The following is a 20,017-nucleotide window of genomic DNA, read 5'->3' on the forward strand; positions in this document are numbered from 1 at the left end:
ACACACACACACACACACACACACACACACACACACACAACAGTAAAAACTAATCTATTAGTTCCATCTTCAGGTGGAAAAGATGGATATGCTGAGGAAGGAGAGGCAGGTTACTCATACCCCTGGGTGAGAGGTAAAAAGTTGATTCATTTTCTATAACTGATGAGCACTTTCACATTAAATGTTATTTATACTAATAATGTAACAGCTTTGTTCAGTGTGTTGCTTCTACTGATACTTTATAATTAGACAACAGCAGTAGAAGTAGTATACTTTCATCATATACTCTGTTTTTCAATAGAATACGGGACTTTTTCTATTAAAGTAATGAATATTGCACCAGGAACTTTGATTTTTGAGGTTCTGTACATATTGGATCACATATTGAAAACAACACCCATTTTGCAAATAAGCAACATTTACCAAGATAGATAAATTAATCTAATGCTCAATCACAGTTCACCACTGTTAACAGCTATTAAAACTTGTACACTATTTTCTTGTGGGGAAAGATATTGCTGTTCTTCCTCATCCTAGATGTATCCTTCTCACCTTTTCTTGATTACATATCTCAGAAAGAATAGAAAAGAGACTGATAAATGTTTTGTTCTCAACTTCTAATCTATCTCTATCTCACTTTGGCGCTTTTAACTCTCTTCTTACTCAGAGGCAATGCATGAATATATAATACTCCACATTAAGTGAAACATCTTCAAAGCAATAAGAGAACAATGTATGGTTATTTCCAAATACTGTTAAAGTATGCTACCACAAATTATCATACTGAATGTTGCGTTGATTGATACAACAAGTGATATGACTTTAAAGTAGATTGAGGAAAGGTGTTGGAGTACATATCGTTAACAACTCCCAATAAAAAATAATTATTCTGTTTCACTGCCATTCAAACTCTTACGAACACAGAATCATAGTGGATTATAATACATAAATTAGCCTTGGCACCAATATGTACACTTTTATTTCTATATTTGTACAGAAGCCAGTAGATGCTTCACTATACACAATGCTCTACAGCAGAAATTGAATTACATTCTTCCTCAGGAATTCTCATTTAAGGAATTTAAATAACTGTTTGCTGACACAGACATCCACACAATGAAGGTAATCGAACAGTTCTTCAGTGCAAGTCTCCGTCGTTTTACTTCTTGAATTTACTCTATCATTGCAAGCTTGATATCTCTCATACATTGCAGCACACTTCTTCTCTTCTCCACACTGTTCCTGTAACACAAGTAATTAAAATACAGTGAGAAATGCTCCAACTGTGGTCACTATTTTTGCCGTAACGCCGATGGCGTGGCAAAGTCCTAACTTAAAACTTCCTTTAACGCTATTATATGCAAAAATGTATGTTACTGCTCGCATGATATATATATATACCTTTAGTGACTGTTGAGGATCTACTAGCTCCTGCTCTTCCTCCTCTTCGGCTTCTTCCTGGGCTTTAACATTTGGTACAGCTACTTTCAGCGACATGGTGGTGCCTGGGACAAGTATGTGGATTTAATTGAACAGGAACACGAAATAATTTCCCAAACACTGGGTTAATAGACAACAAAATTGCTTAAATATTACAAACAATTCACCTGATGACCGCAGAACCACCTCAACGATTCCACTCGAAGGCAAAGTGAGAATACTTTCGTTGCTTTGTACGTAAGTTGATGATTGGAGCGAATGCCTGTCTCGAATGTGTTTCGACCAATGGTCGACTGGTTTACTCAACAATAACAAATCTAGTCACGAAAACATTTAAAACCCTGACAGTGAAGCTGTAATAAAATATAGTGATAAGTGTTTCATAAATGCTGTAAATTGCAAAAATCTAATATATTTATTTTCCGGAGGGGATTTTACACGAGTAATGTCGAAAGTATTTCGTATGAAATAATGCTGTAACCATGGAGTTGATGGAGGTTAGGAGTGAATGATGATGGAGAGACTGATGTCGTGCTCTTGTTAAAAAGCTAAATGAAACCTTAGAAGATATGTATAAACAGTCAGAAATAAGTTGTCACGTACAGGACACCTCCATTCTCATGCAGGTAAGTAAACTTCGCTGAAGATACAGATATTACCTACCAAATTCTCCTTAACAAATATCGCACCGCTTGATGTCTTAAAAAATGAACATCGTGACCAGTTTACGGTTGTTTACCAATATTTTTCTGCCGTGACAGGGTTTAAGGTGAAAGCCCAGGTTTCGAGTGTGTTAGCGATGTGTATTGTCTGAGTAAATAGTTGTATGTCTCAAGTTTCTAGTGTCATTCGTACATTTCTGTAGTTATTGGAGGTTTATTTTTGTATTCATTGTGGTGCATGCTCTAGTTTGCCGTCTGAAGAGCCTGAGAAATTTGTTTATAACATTAAAGTTTTTCTATTACAGATATGAGTGTGATAATGGAGCAAACGCATTCGAATGCACGACCAAGTTCACATAACCCTAACAAACTAAGAAACTACAAGCTCGTTGTTGATCCCTGTCTTGTGAAAGGTGCGTCAAAGTTGTACAGGTACGATGGTACGGTGCTCAATGATCCTACGTACCCTCCTGTCCAGGTTCGAGATCCGAGATCGCAAATTACAAGAATATGGACAAGACTAGAGCCACTAGACATCCCAGTTCCCAGATTCAAGGTTCGTATGTGCACCAGTTATTTAGCAGTGCTTAAATATTGAGCTGTTCTGTGTTGAATTTGTAACTTTTATATTCTTTCCGTTGACAGTAGATAGACTCTCTTTTGACACTCAGTAGGTAAACCTTTTTAGCATAAGTGCATTCGAAATAGTAAACAGTTCTGTCATTATACTTCTGCAGTTGTTATGCGAAACACATGCTCTGCATACGATTGTCGTAAAGGAACCTGACAGCTGTTTACAAGGAGCAAAACTGTTCTAACAACATAAACACCTTGTTGACAAATGAATCGTAGGAAACTCGCCCACTAACATCAGTGCCGGTGGTCTCTTGCTTGATGTTCATTCTGACAGCGAAATTTTGGTGAATATGAAGTCGTAGACACTTCAATGTATACTTCTGTCAACTTTCATTATCTAATAAACAATGACTGAATGAAAAACGTTGTCAACTAACAGGACGAGATTGGCTCAATTTTCGACAGCAGTTGACTTTCTTCCTGAATTCTAAGTTAAGAGTATGTTATCCTCTACAAAAAATATCAAAACAGTTATAAATTTTTGCACCGTGTTTGGGTTTATGCAAGTTAAAAAGCATTTTCGATAGTTTTCTCGTTTTCATTTCCGTTCTGGCCCCTAATATTAATTGGTGGCCCATATTATGACGCCAGACTCTTGCATTAGTAGCATGTTGTTGCAAATTCTCAGTCTTTTGCTTTCCAATGTCAGTCACAGATTTAGATAAGGAAGTAATACACCATTAATGTGATTGCTGTTGTTGTACTACTGAGAACTTTGAAATCATGGGAGCTTTTCAGAAAAATTTAATACTGTATATTTGTAGAATATGTGATTTAAATTTCTACTTTCTGTTAAGAGGATATGGTGTGTGTAACTTCATAGCTGACATTTTGAGGTTATGTTGACTGTTGTTTGCAACTCAAAATTTTGTGAAACATGGGTAGTAAGTTGTTCTTTTCCTTTTTAAATTGGAAGAATACAGGTTACTAATCTGATCATCTTATATATAATGAAGTCACATAGCTATTATTAAAACTGTAAACTAGTAGCTGTGATTATATTGTGGTACAGTGATATTGGATTGTGAGTGCAGTAAATATTTTTAGATAATGTCAGTTGAGTAACACTCTAAAGCTGGCAATGGCATTAAAACTAATAAATAAGAAATGAAATATTAAACTTGAATGTATTATCATACATGCAGTTTAAGATCAGCTTACTCTGGGGGAAAAAAGAAATGATCAACCAAAAAGACTGTGTGTTACGCGTAAAATTTAAATTGAATTAGGTAACGGTGGGAAGGAGGAGGGTGAACCTTACAGTACACATAGTGCATCTGTTAAATAAATTCATGGGAGTAAGGCTCCAGTATAAACAGAAAGTGATTTTGGTAATTTCTGGGCACACACTATGTTTACAAATCTGTGGGTTTACCGTAAGGTCCTAGTAGTAAGTCTTACGACTAATACGTATGACTGTTACATTAATTGACATAGTTGTGAAACAGAAGCAGAAGTAGAGTTGTAATAGTAGGCATTAATGGACCTACAGATTTTGAAAGGCATTGATTGCACGACCACAAAATATGATTTGCTACCAGTATTTTTCCCTTTCACCGTGTCTGTTTCAAAATTCATATTGTGTTCTTCCATGTTATAGGAAAATGTTAAAAATATGATTTTTCTGACACCAATGAAATTAGGCCTCAACTGAAACATGCAGAACTTGCTGTAAGTTTGGACTCGCATCATGAGTGCTATGTTACGTGGTGTCATGGTTGTTCAGTGCATTTGAAATTGATCATGTTTATAAAGGATATTTTGTTGTGTGTGTTGGCACCCTCTAGAGTTACATGTCAATATTTTGGAGGTGGTTTTGTTTGAAGAGGGCATTTTGTACCAAGTGGTGGCTCTCTTTTTGGTGTTGAATGTCGATGGTACACAATTGAATATTGTTAGTGACTGGACAGGTGCAGTGTTATCTTTTAGGTGTATTATATTACTTGTCTGCTTCATGTTACTTTTGCGTTTGTTAGTAGTTATTGGCATCAAATTTGTGGCAAGCTAATTGGAATTGGTAGTTTAGTGCATTACTAATATTTGGATTTTTAATTTTTGCTTTGCATTTGTTATTAGTTACAAATTTGAATAGATAATTCCATATTAGATTGTCACATGATGAAATGAGTGGTGGTATGGTGGCAATGATAAACTTCTTAAAGTTGTATGGTTTGCTTGCCAAGTATGTGTGGTGGCAGGAAAAGGGGGGGAAAGAGAGAGAGAGAGAGAGAGAGAGAGAGAGAGAGAGAGAGAGAGATGTTGATTTCTGCTTTGTTGTCTTCATTGTATACTGAATTTCATGTTGAAGAAATTTTTAATGACTTTGTGGGTTTGATTATTACTTGCAGTTAATAATGGTAAAGACTAATGAATATTGTAGAGTTTGTTCTAGGTATTTAGGTCCGGTGTGATTTTCAGTAACAGTTAGATCAAAGAGTTATGGTTTTTTGGTATCACTGCTTTTGCTCTAGTAGCCATTTTGGTTAAACGAGGTTTTCGATGACAGAGCAATATGTTTTGGTTCTTCAAACAATGAATGGAAAATCCAGGATGCAATGTAACAATATTAAAAACAGGAAAGTTGCCACTCACTATTTAGTGGAGATGCTGAATCGCAGATAGGCACAACAAGAAGACGGTCACAAATAATCTTTCAGCCAACAAGGCCTTTCTCAGAAAATACACACACTCACAAATGCCGATGCGAACGCTACTCGCACACACATGAATGCAGTTTCTGGCAGTTGAAGCCACACTGCGAGCACCAGGAGCAGTGCATGATGGGAGTGGCAACTGGGTGAGGGTAAGGAGGAGGCTGAGGCAGGGAGGGGGAGGGATAGTAGGGTAGGGGTGAGGGGCAGTGGTCTGCTTGGCAGGGGAAAGGTGGGGTGGGGGTAGTGGAAAAGGAGAGAAGCAAAAAGACTGTGTGTGTTGGTGGAATGAGGACTGTGTAGTGTTGAATGGGAACAGGGAAGGGGCTGGATGGGTACATCTACATTTATACTCTGCAAGACACCCAATGGTGTGTGGCAGAGGGCACTTTACGTGTCACTGTCATTACCTCCCTTTCCTGTTCCAGTCGCATATGGTTCGCGGGAAGAATGACTGCCGGAAAGTCTCCGTGTGCACTCGAATCTCTCTAATTTTACATTTGTGATCTTCTCGGGAGGTATAAGTAGGGGGAAGCAATATATTAGATACCTCATCCAGAAACACACACTCTCGAAACCTGGACAGCAAGCTACGCTGTGATGCAGAGCGCCTCTCTTGCAGAGTCTGCCACTTGAGTTTGCTAAACATCTCCGTAACGCTATCACGCTTACCAAATAACCCTGTGACGAAACGCGCTGCTCTTCTTTGGATCTTTTCTATCTCTTCTGTCAACCCGACTGGTACGGATCTCACACTGATGAGCAATACTCAAGTATAGGTCAAACGAGTGTTTTGTAAGCCACCTCCTTTGTTGATGCACTAAATTTTCTAAGGACTCTCCCAAATGGATCTCCACCTGGCACCAGCCTTACCAACAATTAATTTTGTATGATCATTCCACTTCAAATCGTTCCGTACGCATACTCCCAGATATTTTACAGAAGTAACTGCTACCATTGTTTGTTCCGCTATCATATAATCATACAATAAAGGATCCTTCTGTCTATGTATTCGCAATACATTACAACAATGGCTAACATAGGTTGAGGCCAGGAAGGTTGCAAGAATGTAGGATATATTGCAGGGAGAGTTCCCTCCTGTGCAATTCAGAAAAGCTGGTGTCAGTGGGAAGAATCCATATGGAACAGGCTATGAAGCTGTTATTGCCTTAAAGGATGTTGTGTTGGGCAGTGTGCTCAGCAACATGGTGGTCCACTTGTTTCTTTCTTGGCTGCAGTTTGTCAGTGGCCATTCATGAGGACAGACAGCTTGTTGGTTGTCGTGCCCACATAGAATGCAGTGCAGTGGTTGCAGCTTAGCTCATAGATTCGGAATGACTGTGGTTCACTGTTTCGAAACAGTCGTGTTTTATTCCGCCCCTGTCTCGGATAACCGGACCAGATTCGATCTCGAGCCAGACACAGAAACTCTATCGTTGTCTCAAAATAAGGCTGTTTCAGTCCACCTGTGCTTGAAACTGACTAATTGTATCGAAACAGTGATGTTTCATTCCACTCTGTGTCAGACGAGATTCGGGCTCGGCACTGGTACTGAAACACAACATCCCACTTCATGAAACACTTTCAAGAGTTTCGAAATCTTTTTGGCAAGCAATAGCGTGAAGCTTACGATATCCGAAAATAAAGCTTCGTTTCTAGCTGACTGTCCTATTCCGAAATGGCATAACATCTGCTTTATAAACACTAACCAAACAATAAAACAACACATACTATTCACATTCAAAATAATAAATATGTGAGAATCATTCAGTTAAATTACACTTTTTTTATAACATACGCTTCTCTGTTCATGTGCAGTAATCATATTAAGAAACGCATATTTTGAATAAAAAAAGGCGTAGAGTGACAGTTATTATATGATGTAGGTATAATTGCAAGCAATCTGTTTGACATATCACTGATAGTGTTATGGTGAACTGGAAGGGCTGGGATGCATGGTGAATTTATAGTAATGGTTTGAAACACCTTGAAAGACAACATTTTTTTCTGTTGTATTCTGTTATTTATTCAAATTATTTGGCGTTATTTGTGAGTCTATATTCACTGTGCCTATTATCCACAATGATTCCCTTTGTGTGCAGGGAAATTAGCAAGATGGGTATATTACCCATACTAACGGAATGTAGGAATCCCAGTAGCAAATCCGTTGTTTCTGCAGTTTGCTCCCACCTCCAGTTACGTTCGTGGTGGTTCTTCTGTCTTCAGCTATGGCTGTCCTCAGCCAATTGAAAAGTATGAAAGTCACACGACACGAAAGGAGTGCATTAGCTGCAGGAAATACGAAACTGCAAAGACACCTAAGTGATAGTTTCATACTTCCTGCAATATGATTAGCGCTCTCGCACCTCATTTGTGTTTATATGGACATACGTATACGGTAGACATTCAAGATGATAAAATGTGTAGGTTTATTAGATTACAAAACACACACTGTTTCACTGTTTCGAAACAGCGTATCGAAACATTACATTGTACTGTTTCATTTGTTTTGAAACAGTTACTTGTTTCAGTTTACCCATCTCTAATATGGAGAGAGGTACTGATGTAACCATCTTAGAGGTGGAGGTCAGTGTCTAGGAAGGTGACATTTTGGGTTGAGTAGAAACAGGTGAAGCAAATGGAGGAGAAGCTATTGAGTCCTGGAGGAATGTGGATAGGGTATCCTCACTCTCGACAGAGTTTGCAGAGATGCCATCAGTTAATCTGAACTTGGTGAGGGTTTTAGAATTCTGAGTGATTTGGAAGGTTTCCTCTAATTGGCCCATGAATAAGTTGGCATAAATGGTGCCCTGCAGGTCCCCTAGCTGTACTCTGGATTTGTTTTTAGGTAATGCCTTCAAAGGAGAAGTAATTGTGGTTGAGGATGTAGTTGGCCATGGTGACAAGGAAGGAGGTTGTTGGTTTGGAATTCATCAGGTGTTTGGAAAGGTAGTGTTCGATAGTGGTAAGGCCATGGGCATTAGAGATATTAGTGTTAAGAGAGGTGGCATCAGTAGTGATGAGCTGGGTAACACGTGGTAAAGGGATACGATCTGTAGAGAGTTGGTGGAGGAAATGGTTGGTATCTTTTATATAGGAGGGTAGGTTCCGGGTAATAGGTTGAAGATGTTGGTCTATGAGAGCAGAGATTCTCTCAGTGGAGGCACAGTAACCGGCCACAATGGACCATTCTGAGTGGTTCATTTTATGGACTTTAGGAAGCATATAGAAGGTAGGAGTGTGGGGAGTGGTAGGGGTGAGCAGGAAGATGGATTCCAGGAAGAGGTTCTGGGATGAGCCTAAGGATTTGAGGAGTGACTGGAGATCATGCTGGATATCTGGGATGGGATTACTGTGGAAGGTTTGTAGGTGGATGTATGTGGTGGAGTCCTTGTGCCATGTAATCCTTGCAGTTCAAAACAACAGTGTTGGAGCCTTTGTCCGCAGGTAGAATTATAAGGTCGGCATCAGTTTTTAGATAGTGGACTGCAGTTCTTTCTGCAAATGTAGGGTTAGTTTGCATGTTGATGGATTTGGGGAATGATGGTGAGGCAAGGTTGGAGGTAAAGAAATTCTAGAAAGTTAACAGTGGGAGTGGATCACTGTTGGATGGAGGAGTGAATGGAGTCAGGCAGGGATCTTTTGTTGAGTCTGATTGATAAGGTTAGTGGCAGAAAAGTTTTTCCACTGTAGGGACTGGGAGGAGGAGAGAAGGTCTTTAACAAGTCCTGCGTGGGTGAATGTGGGAGTGGGGCAAAAGGTGAGGCCTTTTTGAAAAGAGTGATATTTCTGTGGGGCTAAGGCTTCTGAAGGTTCATGACTATGTTTCTGATGTGTTTAGGTTCTGGATTCTGTGTGGTGGTGGGAGGGAGTTTTGGAGGGGTGGGGTAAATGTAGTAGGTCAGCAACACAGGCTCTGTCAGCTATGAGGGAACATGAGGAAGGTTTGGAGGTTGTTGTAATGGTGGTGGACTGTGGTAATCCAAAGCGGGAGTAGGAAGTAAGCAGGATGGAGAGTTTTTTGAGGTGGCATTGTGCATGTTGCTCTGGTTCCTGGAGGGGAAGAGTTTCAATGTGTGTTATAGGTTCCAGGAATTTGGGATTGCATAGCAGGTGAATTTTGCAGATGGAGAGAAAGTACTGCAATGAGGTTGGGGCTTGGTTGATATGGTTTTGCAGGGCTATGTTGGTGAGGGCTAAGGATTGGTAGAATCTGAACAGATGGGGGTCATTGTGGAAGTAGAATTGGCAGCCAGAGATGGATAATTTGATGGTAAGGCCATTTGGAAGGATTCCTTGAGCCAAGCAGCAATGCAGGACCAGTATGTGGGGCAGGGTTCTGGATAGGGATAAGGAATCTCTTCTGTATTGATGCAGCTGGAAGAAGGAAGGATCCATGGTGGTGGAAAAAAACATGTAAAATTGTGTAAATAATCTAGAATTCTGTCCAAAAAAATTCACAAAAATACATCCAAATACGTGGTGAAAATCACGAGAAGGGTGACAAAGCAGGAAACAAGATGAAATCTGAGGGAGTTGGTGATAGTGAAAGGCAAAAACTCACTAAAATTGGCGTGAAGTCATTATGAGATCAAAGCAAAGATATAAATAATAAAAAAAAAAAATATGTTACTGTGGGTAGCAGGTCTGAGAATGAATAAGTGTGAAGAAAGGGGGCAGCAGATGTACCTGGATGAGGTGTAATTAGCGGGTGCAACAGCTGCCATCAGTTCCATACCAAGAAGTCCCTTCCATACAGCGTAGCCACCGATGGTCACTGTATCTGCAGTGACAAGAGGTCCCTCTCGAAATATACCGAGGGTCTCACTGAAGCCTTCACAGACCATATTTATCCTCCCAAACAGATCTCCCATGCCTTATCTTTCCAGTGTCCCACCATCTCCCAAAGTCTCACCGTCTGGCCACAGAGAAGCATTCCCCTCATTACTTAGTACCACGCAGGACTGAAGCAACTGAATTACCTTCTCTGCCAGGGTTCGACTACCTCTCGTCGTGTCCTGATATGAGAAATGTCCTGCCCACTGTCGTTTCCACCACTCCCACAATGGTTTTCCGCAGTCCACCGAACCTACACAATAGTCTCATTCATTCTTACACAACCCCTGCTCCCAACCCCTTACCTCATGGCTCATATCCTTGTAATAGACCTAAATGCAAGACCTGTCCCATACATTCTCCCACCACTACATACTCCAGTTCGGTCACAAGCATCACCTATTCCATCAAAGGCAGAGCTACCTGTGAAACCAGTCATGTGATCTACAAGCTAAGCTGCAACCACTGTGCTGCATTCTATGTGTGGATGTTAAGCAACAAGCTGTCTGTCCGCCTGAATGGCTACTGATAAACTGTGGCCAAGAAAGAAGTGGACAAACCTGTTACTGAGCACATTGCCCGAAACATCATCCTTCATTTCAGTGACAGCTTCACAGCCAGTGCCATATGGATCCTTCTCACCAACACCAGCTTTTCTGAATAGCGCAGGTGGCAACTCTCCCTCCAATATATCCTACATTCCCATAACCCTCCTGATCTCAACTGTCATTAGTCATTGTCTTTAACCATCCAGCCCCTTCCCTGTTCCCATTCCAGCACTACACAGCCATCATTCCACCAACACACACAGTCTTTTTACATCTCTCCTTTACTGAAACCCCTACCACCTCTCCCCTGCCCTCCATCTAACCTCTTGATTGCAGTTAGCTGCCCTACCCTCTCTCCACATTGTCTCTGTGTGCTCCCCAGCAGCACACCACTGCCCCCCACCCCTACCCTACTATCCCTCCCCGCTCCAGCCTCCTCCTTACCCTCACCCAGTTGCCACTCCCATCATGCACTGCTGCTGCTGATTGAAGTGTAGCTTCAGCTGCCAGAGACTGCAGTCGTGTGTGTGTGTGTGTGTGTGTGTGTGTGTGTGTGTGTTGTTGTTGTTTTTTTCTCTCTCTATTTTTCGCAAAGGCGTTGTTGGCCAAAAGCTTATTTGTGATAGTCTTTTTGTTGTGCCTGTCTGGTACGTAGCATCTCCACCGTATAATGAATGGCAACTTTCCCTTTCATAATATTGTTATGGTTTTTTGGTATTGTAGCGTTTGTTCTAGATACATGGGTGAAGTTTTCAGTACCAGTTTTTAGAATAATTTGTGCTTTCGCAGATTTATTTGTGTGTTGGTATCATAGAGCTCAGTTTACTTATCTAGATTTACTGAAGTTGACAGTATCAATTTTGTGGATTTCATGTAATCTAGTCTTTCCGGATTTGTTTGGAATGTCAGTATATGTTTGTAGATGAGGCTCAGTGGTTCGGTGATATAATGTCACACTACAAATCCAAAGGTCTTGGGTTCGATCCTCCATTAGTCCTAAGATTTGTATTTGGCTTTTGCCCTTTCTTTTACTCTGGCAGTATTTGTTGATGTGAAAAATGGAGAGTTGCACCAGGGTTCAGATTCCATGTTAAACTGTAGGCCCACCTATAACTGGCTGGTTAAGTCATTTTGAAGGTTGGAGGAAGGCAACAGCATATCACCTCCAACAGGGCCATGCCTAGTAAAGTACTGTGGTGGTCAAAGTAATCTTAGGATTGATGAATTTTTTTTACTTAGAACATCATTTTTTTTTTTTGTCCTTGCACAATACCCCCTAATTTCCATGGTTGTCTCAATAGCTTCATGTTGCTCTTCAAATTACTTGGTTCGATTTTGTATAATGAAATTGTTTTTGTCTTTCCACATCTAGAATGTTTTACAGCATGGTCCATTATGTTTGATGGTGTCACAAGTCAGAGCTAATGGCTTGTATTTAATGTTTTGGTATTTCTGAAATTAAGGGTTTGTTATTGCGATAAGCCTTAAAGAGATTAATTCACCCCATCTTGGTATATGTGACAAGAAAGCTGTTGATCTAAACCTTTCTATAGCTTCTATGTCCACCATAGGTGTTCCTTATATCCACCATACATGTTCCTGGTTTGTATTGTGAATGTGTTGTTGATAGTATCAGTTTGCTTTAAAAGATCATTTCAAATAAAAGTGTTCTGTCTGTAGGCTATTCTTATTATCAGCAGTATTAAATGTCCTGTGCACCAGAGTTTTAAGGTTGCCCGTGGTGTAGAAAGTGGTGAAATATATTTACTTTGAAATTTGGGTATGTGCACATCATTTTACTGTATACTGACTGCTAAAAGGTGTCATCATTTCAATTATAAACAATCAAGGCTGAGTGATCTGTTGGCCTTCACTTCATATGTCAGTTCTAATGTTTCTGCCAACTATAAAATGATTTTCTGTTCAGAGGAAACTTATGAGTCACAGCTGCCCCTTCCCCACCCCCACCCTTTCTCTCAAATATTCCTTGTCAGAAGTTAAGTACAGGACATGAATTACTTATCAAGAGTGTGCTGGTCATCAGTGGTAAACTTACCCCATACAGTCTGATAAATTCTCTGTGACTGAGTGTTGCTTCAGTACTGGCTCTTAGGTAATCTATAGCATCAAGATCTTGTCTTCATTTCAACTTAGTTTTGTGAGTGGTCAGCATGGCTGACTGCCATCTCTTTGATTCTCACAAGGGAACCTCCCCATCGCACCCCCCTCAGATTTAGTTATAAGTTGACACAGTGGATAGGCCTTGAAAAACTGAACACAGATCAATTGAGAAAACAGGAAGAAGTTGTGTGGAACTGTGAAAAAATAACCAAAGATACAAACTGAGTAGTTCATGGGAAGATAGGCAACATCAAGGACGCCGGAAACGCATGAGCGCCGTGGTCTCGTGGTAACGTGAGCAGCTGCGGAACGAAAGGTCCTTGGTTCAAATCTTCCATCGAGTGAAAAGTTTACATTTTTATTTTCAGTTTGTGTGACAAACTCTTATGTTTTCACCACTTTTTTGGGAGTGATTATCAAATTCACAAGAAAACCTAAATCGGGCAAGGTAGAAGAATCTTTTTACCCGTTCGCCAAGTGTACAAGTTAGGTGGGTCGACAACATATTCCTGTCATGTGACGCACATGCCGTCACCAGTGTCGTGTAGAATATATCAGATGTGTTTTCCTGTGGAGGAATCGGTTGACCTATGACCTTGCGATCAAATGTTTTTGGCTCCCATTGGAGAGGCACGTCCTTTCGTCTACTAATCGCACGGTTTTGCGATGCGGTCACAAAACACAGACACTAAACTTATTACAGTTAACAGAGACGTCAATGAACGAATGGACAGATAATAACTATGCAAAAATAAAGAAAGTAAAATTTTCACTTGATGGGGAGACTTGAACCAAGGACCTCTCCTTCTGCAGCTCCTCACGCTACCACGAGACCACGGCGCTCGTGTGCTAACTGTCTCCATGATATTGCGTATGTCGCCCATGGGCTACTCAGTTTGTATATTTTGCTTATTTTTTCACAGTTCCACACAACTTCTTCCTGTTTTCTCAATTGATCTGTGTTCAGTTTATCAAGGCCTATCCACTGTGCCAACTTATAACTAAATCTGAGGGGGGTGCGATGGGGAGGTTCCCTTGTCAGTACTGCCTGGGATTTTTCCTTGGCGGAAGAACTGGTACAGATGCAGTCAGCTTTGTGAGGCCAACTGAGGAGGCTACCCGACCGATTAGTAGCGGTTGAAGGATGAAGAGGTTAAGAAATTCAACAACAACCAGGAGAGCAGTGTGTTGACTGCATGCTCCTCCGCTCTGCGTCTGATGGCACTATTGGCAGAGGATGACATACATGTTGGTCCAACAGGCCAGGCCTCATTGGCTCATCAGGTTCAGATGTGGAACTTTACCTTCTACCTTTGTAATGGTGGGAAATTTGTCTTGTTAATGGCCTTGTGAATTGAGATAATGGTTTCAGTATTGATAAATGTTGGAATTAGGCCCTTGCTCTGATTAGCTCACAAAGATATCATTGCAGTGCCATTTCCATCAGTATTTCTACATAACAGCACAACTCGTGTTCTGAATGTGAACTCTGTTGTTCATCCTGTTACAAGAGAGAGGTAATGAATGGTCGTGGTTGTAGTTCAGCAGTGCTTTGGGCAGTGTGTGCTGAGTTTGGTAACTATTTTATATAGTTGTGAGTTCGCTAGTTTTTGTCAGTTGGCTCACTCAGAAGGTGGCTGGAATGTCATTGGAGGAATTAGAGACAGAATGGAAATTCATGTTATGAAGGCCTACTTGCGAGAGTACTGAAATGAGCCGTTACCAAGTATTGGTCCAAAATCTCTAATTTATGTATCTTTCCAGAAGAGCCCAGCTTGCTTCCAAGGGTAGCCATGTACGCAAGGCATTATGTGCTGGACATCCATCGTGTTGATACCACATAAGCATCCTGGTTCTTAGCGGCACTTCATCCAGTAGAGGGGGAAGAATTCATCTGAGGAAGTTGGTATACGCTGTGCCATTTAGATTACCATTGATGAAATAAGGGACAATAATTGTAGTACCAAGCATTCCACACCAGCTGTTAACTCTCCATTGACACTGATGTTCCACGTGTGTAAGCCATCATGGGTTGACGTTGGACCAATAATGCATGTTCCTTGTATTTACCTGTCCTTTGTTAGAGAAGGAACATTCATCGGTAAATAGAACATTGGAGAAGAAGTTCGGGTTGGTGAGAATTTGCTGCTGTGCCCACTGACAGAACTGTACACGATTCTGGAAGTCATTCCCATGCAATTCTTGATGTAGGTGTACACGGTAAGAATGGAACTGGTGACTTGTAAGAATACGATGTACACTGGTTTTAGGAATGCCAGTCTCATGTTCAAGCTGTTGTGTGCTCACTTGTGAATTCATAGCAATGGAAGCGAGAACAGTAACTTTGGCAGCTCCATCTGTGCGAGTGCTACAACGATTGTGTTGTCATGGGTGAAACTTCCCATTTCCTGAAGCATCACAACAAGATGAGAAAACATCCGGCGGGAAGGTGGGTTCTTGTCAGGATATTGCTCTCTGTACAGTTCCGATGCCTACATAGCATTTCGCCTACCTTCAGCAACAACAATAAAAGAAATGTTATGTCGATGCAGTTTGTAGGAAGGACAGCTTTTTCTGTATGCCTACTCTACACAACAGTATTTAAAATGACTACACTACTGTACTAAATGTACCCGTACATAAGAAAACAGTATTGCAATTACTGTTCTGCCAACTTACATTCCCCATAGATGAGTAGCATTTCTACCTTCTCTTCATTGGTGTTCATTCTACTCACAGAACTCTTCAACTGATGATGGTTGACGGAATGACTGTTGTGCATTCTACTTACGTTTAAATTTGCCCTCTGTCAACGTCAGCATGTGGATATGTTCCATTACCCCGAGTACTTGCATTAAGTGCTGGGAGCGTCAACGTCAATTGTGTGTTATGTAATTAATAACATTGTGTTCCAGTGAATGTTTCACTGTGATACATTTTTGAATAGGTCTTTAGGAGAAGAAATCAATTACTGAATAAAATATGCAGGGTGCCATTTAAAAAAGTCATACCATTGTTCATATCTTTGTACAGAACAAAGCTACAATGAAGGCAATCATGGTGATTGATGTCCCCCTGATGGCATGCGGAACTTGCTGTAAGTTTGGACTCGCATCATGAGTGCTGTGTTACATGGTGTCATGGTTGTTCAGTGCATTTGAAATTGATCATGTTTATAAAGGATATTTTGTTGTGTGTGTTGGCAGCCTCTAGAGTTGCATGCCAATATTTTGGAGGTGGTTTTGTTTGAAGAGGGCATTTTGTAATTTGCATCTGAACAAACAGCAAGATAAATGGAACACCCTGTATATGCTGATGTTGGTCTTTTGCAGAAATTTGGACTGTGTGTTATACCTGTCTATTATGAACTTTCTGAAGGCCAAAAATCTCCTTTGTAGGAATCCACACATAATTGTGTGAAACTCAGATTCCTCTATTCATCCATGAGTATTAGAAGGCAATAGATAACAGTGCCCATTTTGATACCATGTTCTTCGAAGTACGGATGGCATTCAGTAAAGTTCTGCACTTCTGCATAATGAGCAACATATAAGTGTGCTTGATATGGAACCAGCGTTATTGGATTAAAGAGTTTATAACAAATACACACATCAAAAAAAGTTTTGCGTCACGTCGGTTCCGAGAGTTCCGGAACCTGTACAGAAAATTGGAATAGAGATGAACATAAACATCATTTCCACCCTCTTTATTGCTCATGAAAGCCACACATTGCATGTTGTACCACCATACAGTGAGACCATCAGAGGTGGTGGTCCCAGATTGCTGAACACACCGGTACTTCTAATTTCTAGTAGCACGTCCTCTTGCATTGATGCATGCCTGTATTCATCGTGGCATACTATCCACAAGTTCATCAAGGCACTGTTGGTCCAGTTTGTCCCACTCCTCAACAGCAATTCGGTGTAGATCCCTCGAAGTGGTTGGTGGGCCAAGTCATCCATAACTAGCCCTTTTCAATCTATCCAAGGCACGATCGATAGGGTTCAAGTCTGGAGAACATGCTGGCCACTCTAGTCAAGCGATGTCGTTATCCTGAAGGAAGTCATTCACAAAATGTGCGTGATGGGGGCACGAATTGTTGCCCATGAAGATGAATGCCTCGCCAATATGCTGCCAATAGGGTTCCACTATTGGTTGGGGGATGACATTCGTGTATCATACAGCCGTTACGGTGCCTTCCATGACCATCAGTGACATATGTCAGCCCCACGTAATACCACCCCAAAACGGTAGGGAACCTCCACCTTGCTACCCTCACTGAACAGTGTGTCTAAGATGTTCAGCCTGATCGGGTTGCCTCCAAACACGTCTCCGACGATTGTCTGGTTGAAGGCATATGTGACACCCATTGGTGAAGAAAACTTGATGCGAATCCTGAGTGGTCAATTTGGCATTTTGTTGGGCCCATCTGTACCACGCTGCATGGTGTCGTGGTTGCAAAGATGGACCTCGCCATTGATGTCGGGAGTGAAGTTGCACATCATGCAGTCTGTTGCGCACAGTTAGTCGTAACACGACGTCCTGTGGCTGCACGAAAAGCATTATTCAACATGGTGGCATTGCTGTTAGTGTTCCTCTGAGCTATAATCCATAGGTAGCGGTCATCCACTGCAGTAGTAGCCCATGTGCGGCCTGAGCGAGGCATGTCATCGACAGTTCCTGTCTCTGTATCTCCTCCATGTCCAAACAACATCACTTTGGTTCACTCCAAGACGACTGGACAGTTCCCTTGTTGAAAGACCTCCCTGGTGCAAAGCAACAATACAGGTGCGATCAAACTGCAGTGTTAACCGTCTAGGCATGGTTGAACTACAGACAACATGAGTCGTGTACCTCCTTTCCGGTGGAATGACTGGCTGTCGGTGGGGCATGGAGAGGGGGGGGGGGAGGGTGGGGTGACACTTGAAGTACATCTAACGTGCTCCATAAGGTGGCTTTCAGAGTGCAAATGTAGGTATAGATTGAGAACAACAGGAGATTATGAAAAGTTACTGAATACAATTAATCATTGTAGTAATCTGTCCATATGGGAGACCATGAAAAGTATTTTAGGGAAAGGTGAGAGTATCCCCATTAATGTTATAATAAAGAGAACAACACCAAGGAAACTTTGCCCAGAGTGTGGTGGAGTATTTTACATAAATTGCTGATACCATCAGGTGGTATCCAGCATTCCATTGTCATCGAACAATTGCTAACAGTAGTGGTTTAGAGTTTGCTGGGGAGTGTGTGCTAATATGAAACTTCCTGACAGATAAAAACTGTGTGCCAGACTGAGACTTAAACTTGGGACTTTTTTCTTTCACGGCACAACTCACAACCTGTCCTCACAGCTTTACTTCCATTACTACCTCGCCTCCAACCTATCAGACTTCAAAGAAGCTATCCTGCAAACCTTGCAATACTAACACTCCTGGAAGAAAGGATATTGCAGAGACATGGCTTAGCCACAGCCTGGGGGGATGTTTCGAGAATGAAATTTTCACTGTGCGGCAAAGTGTGCACTAATATGAAGTTTGGATGGTAGGAGAGGAGGTACTGGCAGAAGTAAAGCTGTGAGGTGGGGCATGAATCATGCTTGGGTATCTCAGTCGGTAGATCACTTGCCCACAAAGGCAAAGGTCCCGAATGTGAATCTCGGTTCAGCACATAGTTTTAATCTGTCAGGAAGTTTAAAGTATACAACTACCTCTTCCTCTTGCGGGAGAGTTATTCAACAGTAACTGCACCTAATGACTTGTGCTCTGGTATGTGACACTTCTCTGGGAATAACCCCTTCATGGGACTTCAGGACTCCTTTGTGAGGATGCAAGTGGCGAACTATTGCAGCAGCTCCTTCCTTTCCTGTGCTGCACTCTCTCATCTCTGACTATTCACATATCTTACATTCATACCCATGGTGGAAGTCTTTGATGTTGCCCTGGCTATTTCTCTAGTAGGTTTTGCCATCTACATCTTCCTATGAGGTGTGATAAAAAAAATCCTTTATTTTCATGGGCTTCAAGCATCAGATTTTCATATATTTTTTTAAAATCTTGTTGGTACACATGTATGTTTGCGTAGTCAGCTGTTTTGAATATTTAGTTTATTGTTGGCAGGCGAAAAGGTTATATGTCCTTGCGAGTGCTCAGCAAATTTCGATTTTCGAGAAAGGTGGATCAAAGAATTTACACTAAATGTTGCTTGAAAAATAGAACAAAGTGCAGCACTGCATTTGAAATGTTGACTGTGGCTTTTGGCAAATGTTCTATGAATAAGACGAGAGTTTACTAGTCATATAATCGTTTCAAAGAGGGTCAAGAAGACCTTGAAGATGACGACTCTCACCCTGGATGCCCTAGCACGTCAGTCACTGATGACACTGTGGAAGAAGTAAAGGAAATGGTTATGGAAAATTGCCGAATCACCATTAAAGATGTTGTGCATGCCATCTACATATATTGTGGATATTTTGGGCATGAAACACGTAGTGCCAAAGTTTGTTCCGAAATGGTTGAATTTAAGCGAAAAATGATGTCTTATAGACTTTGCTCAGTAATTGCTGATTGACGTCGACGATGATCCACAACTTCTAAAGAAGATTATAACAGGTGATGAAACAAGGCTGCATGGGTATGATGTTGAAATCAAGGCCCAATCGCCCCATCGGAAACTGCCTGAAGAACTAAAGGGGGAGGGGGGGGGGGGGGGGGAATCAACAAATTTGATCACATTTTAAGGTTCTTCTCACTGTTGTCTTTGATTACAGTGTGAGAGTGCATTGTGAGTTCCTGCCTTATGGTTGTATGGTCAGTAAGGAATACGACCAGGAAGTTATGTGCCATTTGCACTTGGAAGAAAATGACCAGTATTGTGGCAAAACCACTTGTGAAAATTGTGTCACGGTAATGCTCACACTCATTCGTTGACACTCGTTAGTGATCTTCCGGCAAGAAGCAAAACTGTTATGTTGCCTCAGCCTCTGTGTTTATTGGGCATGACCCCCTGTGATTTCTTTTTACTCCCGAGGCTGAAGAGAACCATGAAAGGACATTGTTTTGGCACCATGGATGAGATAAAAACAGAATTTCTGAAGGCGTTGAATGCCATAATGAGAAGTGAG

General features: G+C 41.2%; 2 protein-coding genes across 4 annotated transcripts in view; one reads left to right on the top strand and one right to left on the bottom strand.

Moving 5' to 3' along the window:
- Window positions 1-950: 950 nt before the first annotated feature.
- On the bottom strand, window positions 951-1,764 carry LOC124544735 (cytochrome b-c1 complex subunit 6, mitochondrial-like). Its single transcript, XM_047123389.1, has 3 exons — window positions 1,608-1,764; window positions 1,402-1,505; window positions 951-1,242 (listed from the first exon to the last, which is right to left on the bottom strand). The coding sequence occupies exons 2-3, from the start codon at window positions 1,495-1,497 to the stop codon at window positions 1,069-1,071; spliced, it is 270 nt and encodes an 89-aa protein (XP_046979345.1). The 5' UTR covers window positions 1,498-1,505; window positions 1,608-1,764; the 3' UTR covers window positions 951-1,068.
- Window positions 1,765-1,802: 38 nt separating this feature from the next.
- The window catches only part of LOC124544734 (histone-lysine N-methyltransferase SETD1B), a 165,084-nt gene continuing 146,869 nt past the window's right edge, over window positions 1,803-20,017 (top strand). The window contains exons 1-2 of one of the 3 annotated variants that reach the window (XM_047123386.1): window positions 1,803-2,066; window positions 2,408-2,658. In XM_047123386.1, coding sequence (XP_046979342.1) covers window positions 2,410-2,658 — 249 coding nt within the window. In that variant the 5' untranslated portion in view covers window positions 1,803-2,066; window positions 2,408-2,409. Of the gene's footprint in view, window positions 2,067-2,090; window positions 2,315-2,407; window positions 2,659-20,017 lie in introns of those variants that run through there. The other 2 variants (XM_047123388.1, XM_047123387.1) reach the window with 2 other exon arrangements.

The sequence above is a fragment of the Schistocerca americana genome, chromosome 8, assembly GCF_021461395.2.
Source record: "Schistocerca americana isolate TAMUIC-IGC-003095 chromosome 8, iqSchAmer2.1, whole genome shotgun sequence".
Taxonomy (NCBI): Eukaryota; Metazoa; Arthropoda; class Insecta; order Orthoptera; family Acrididae; genus Schistocerca; species Schistocerca americana.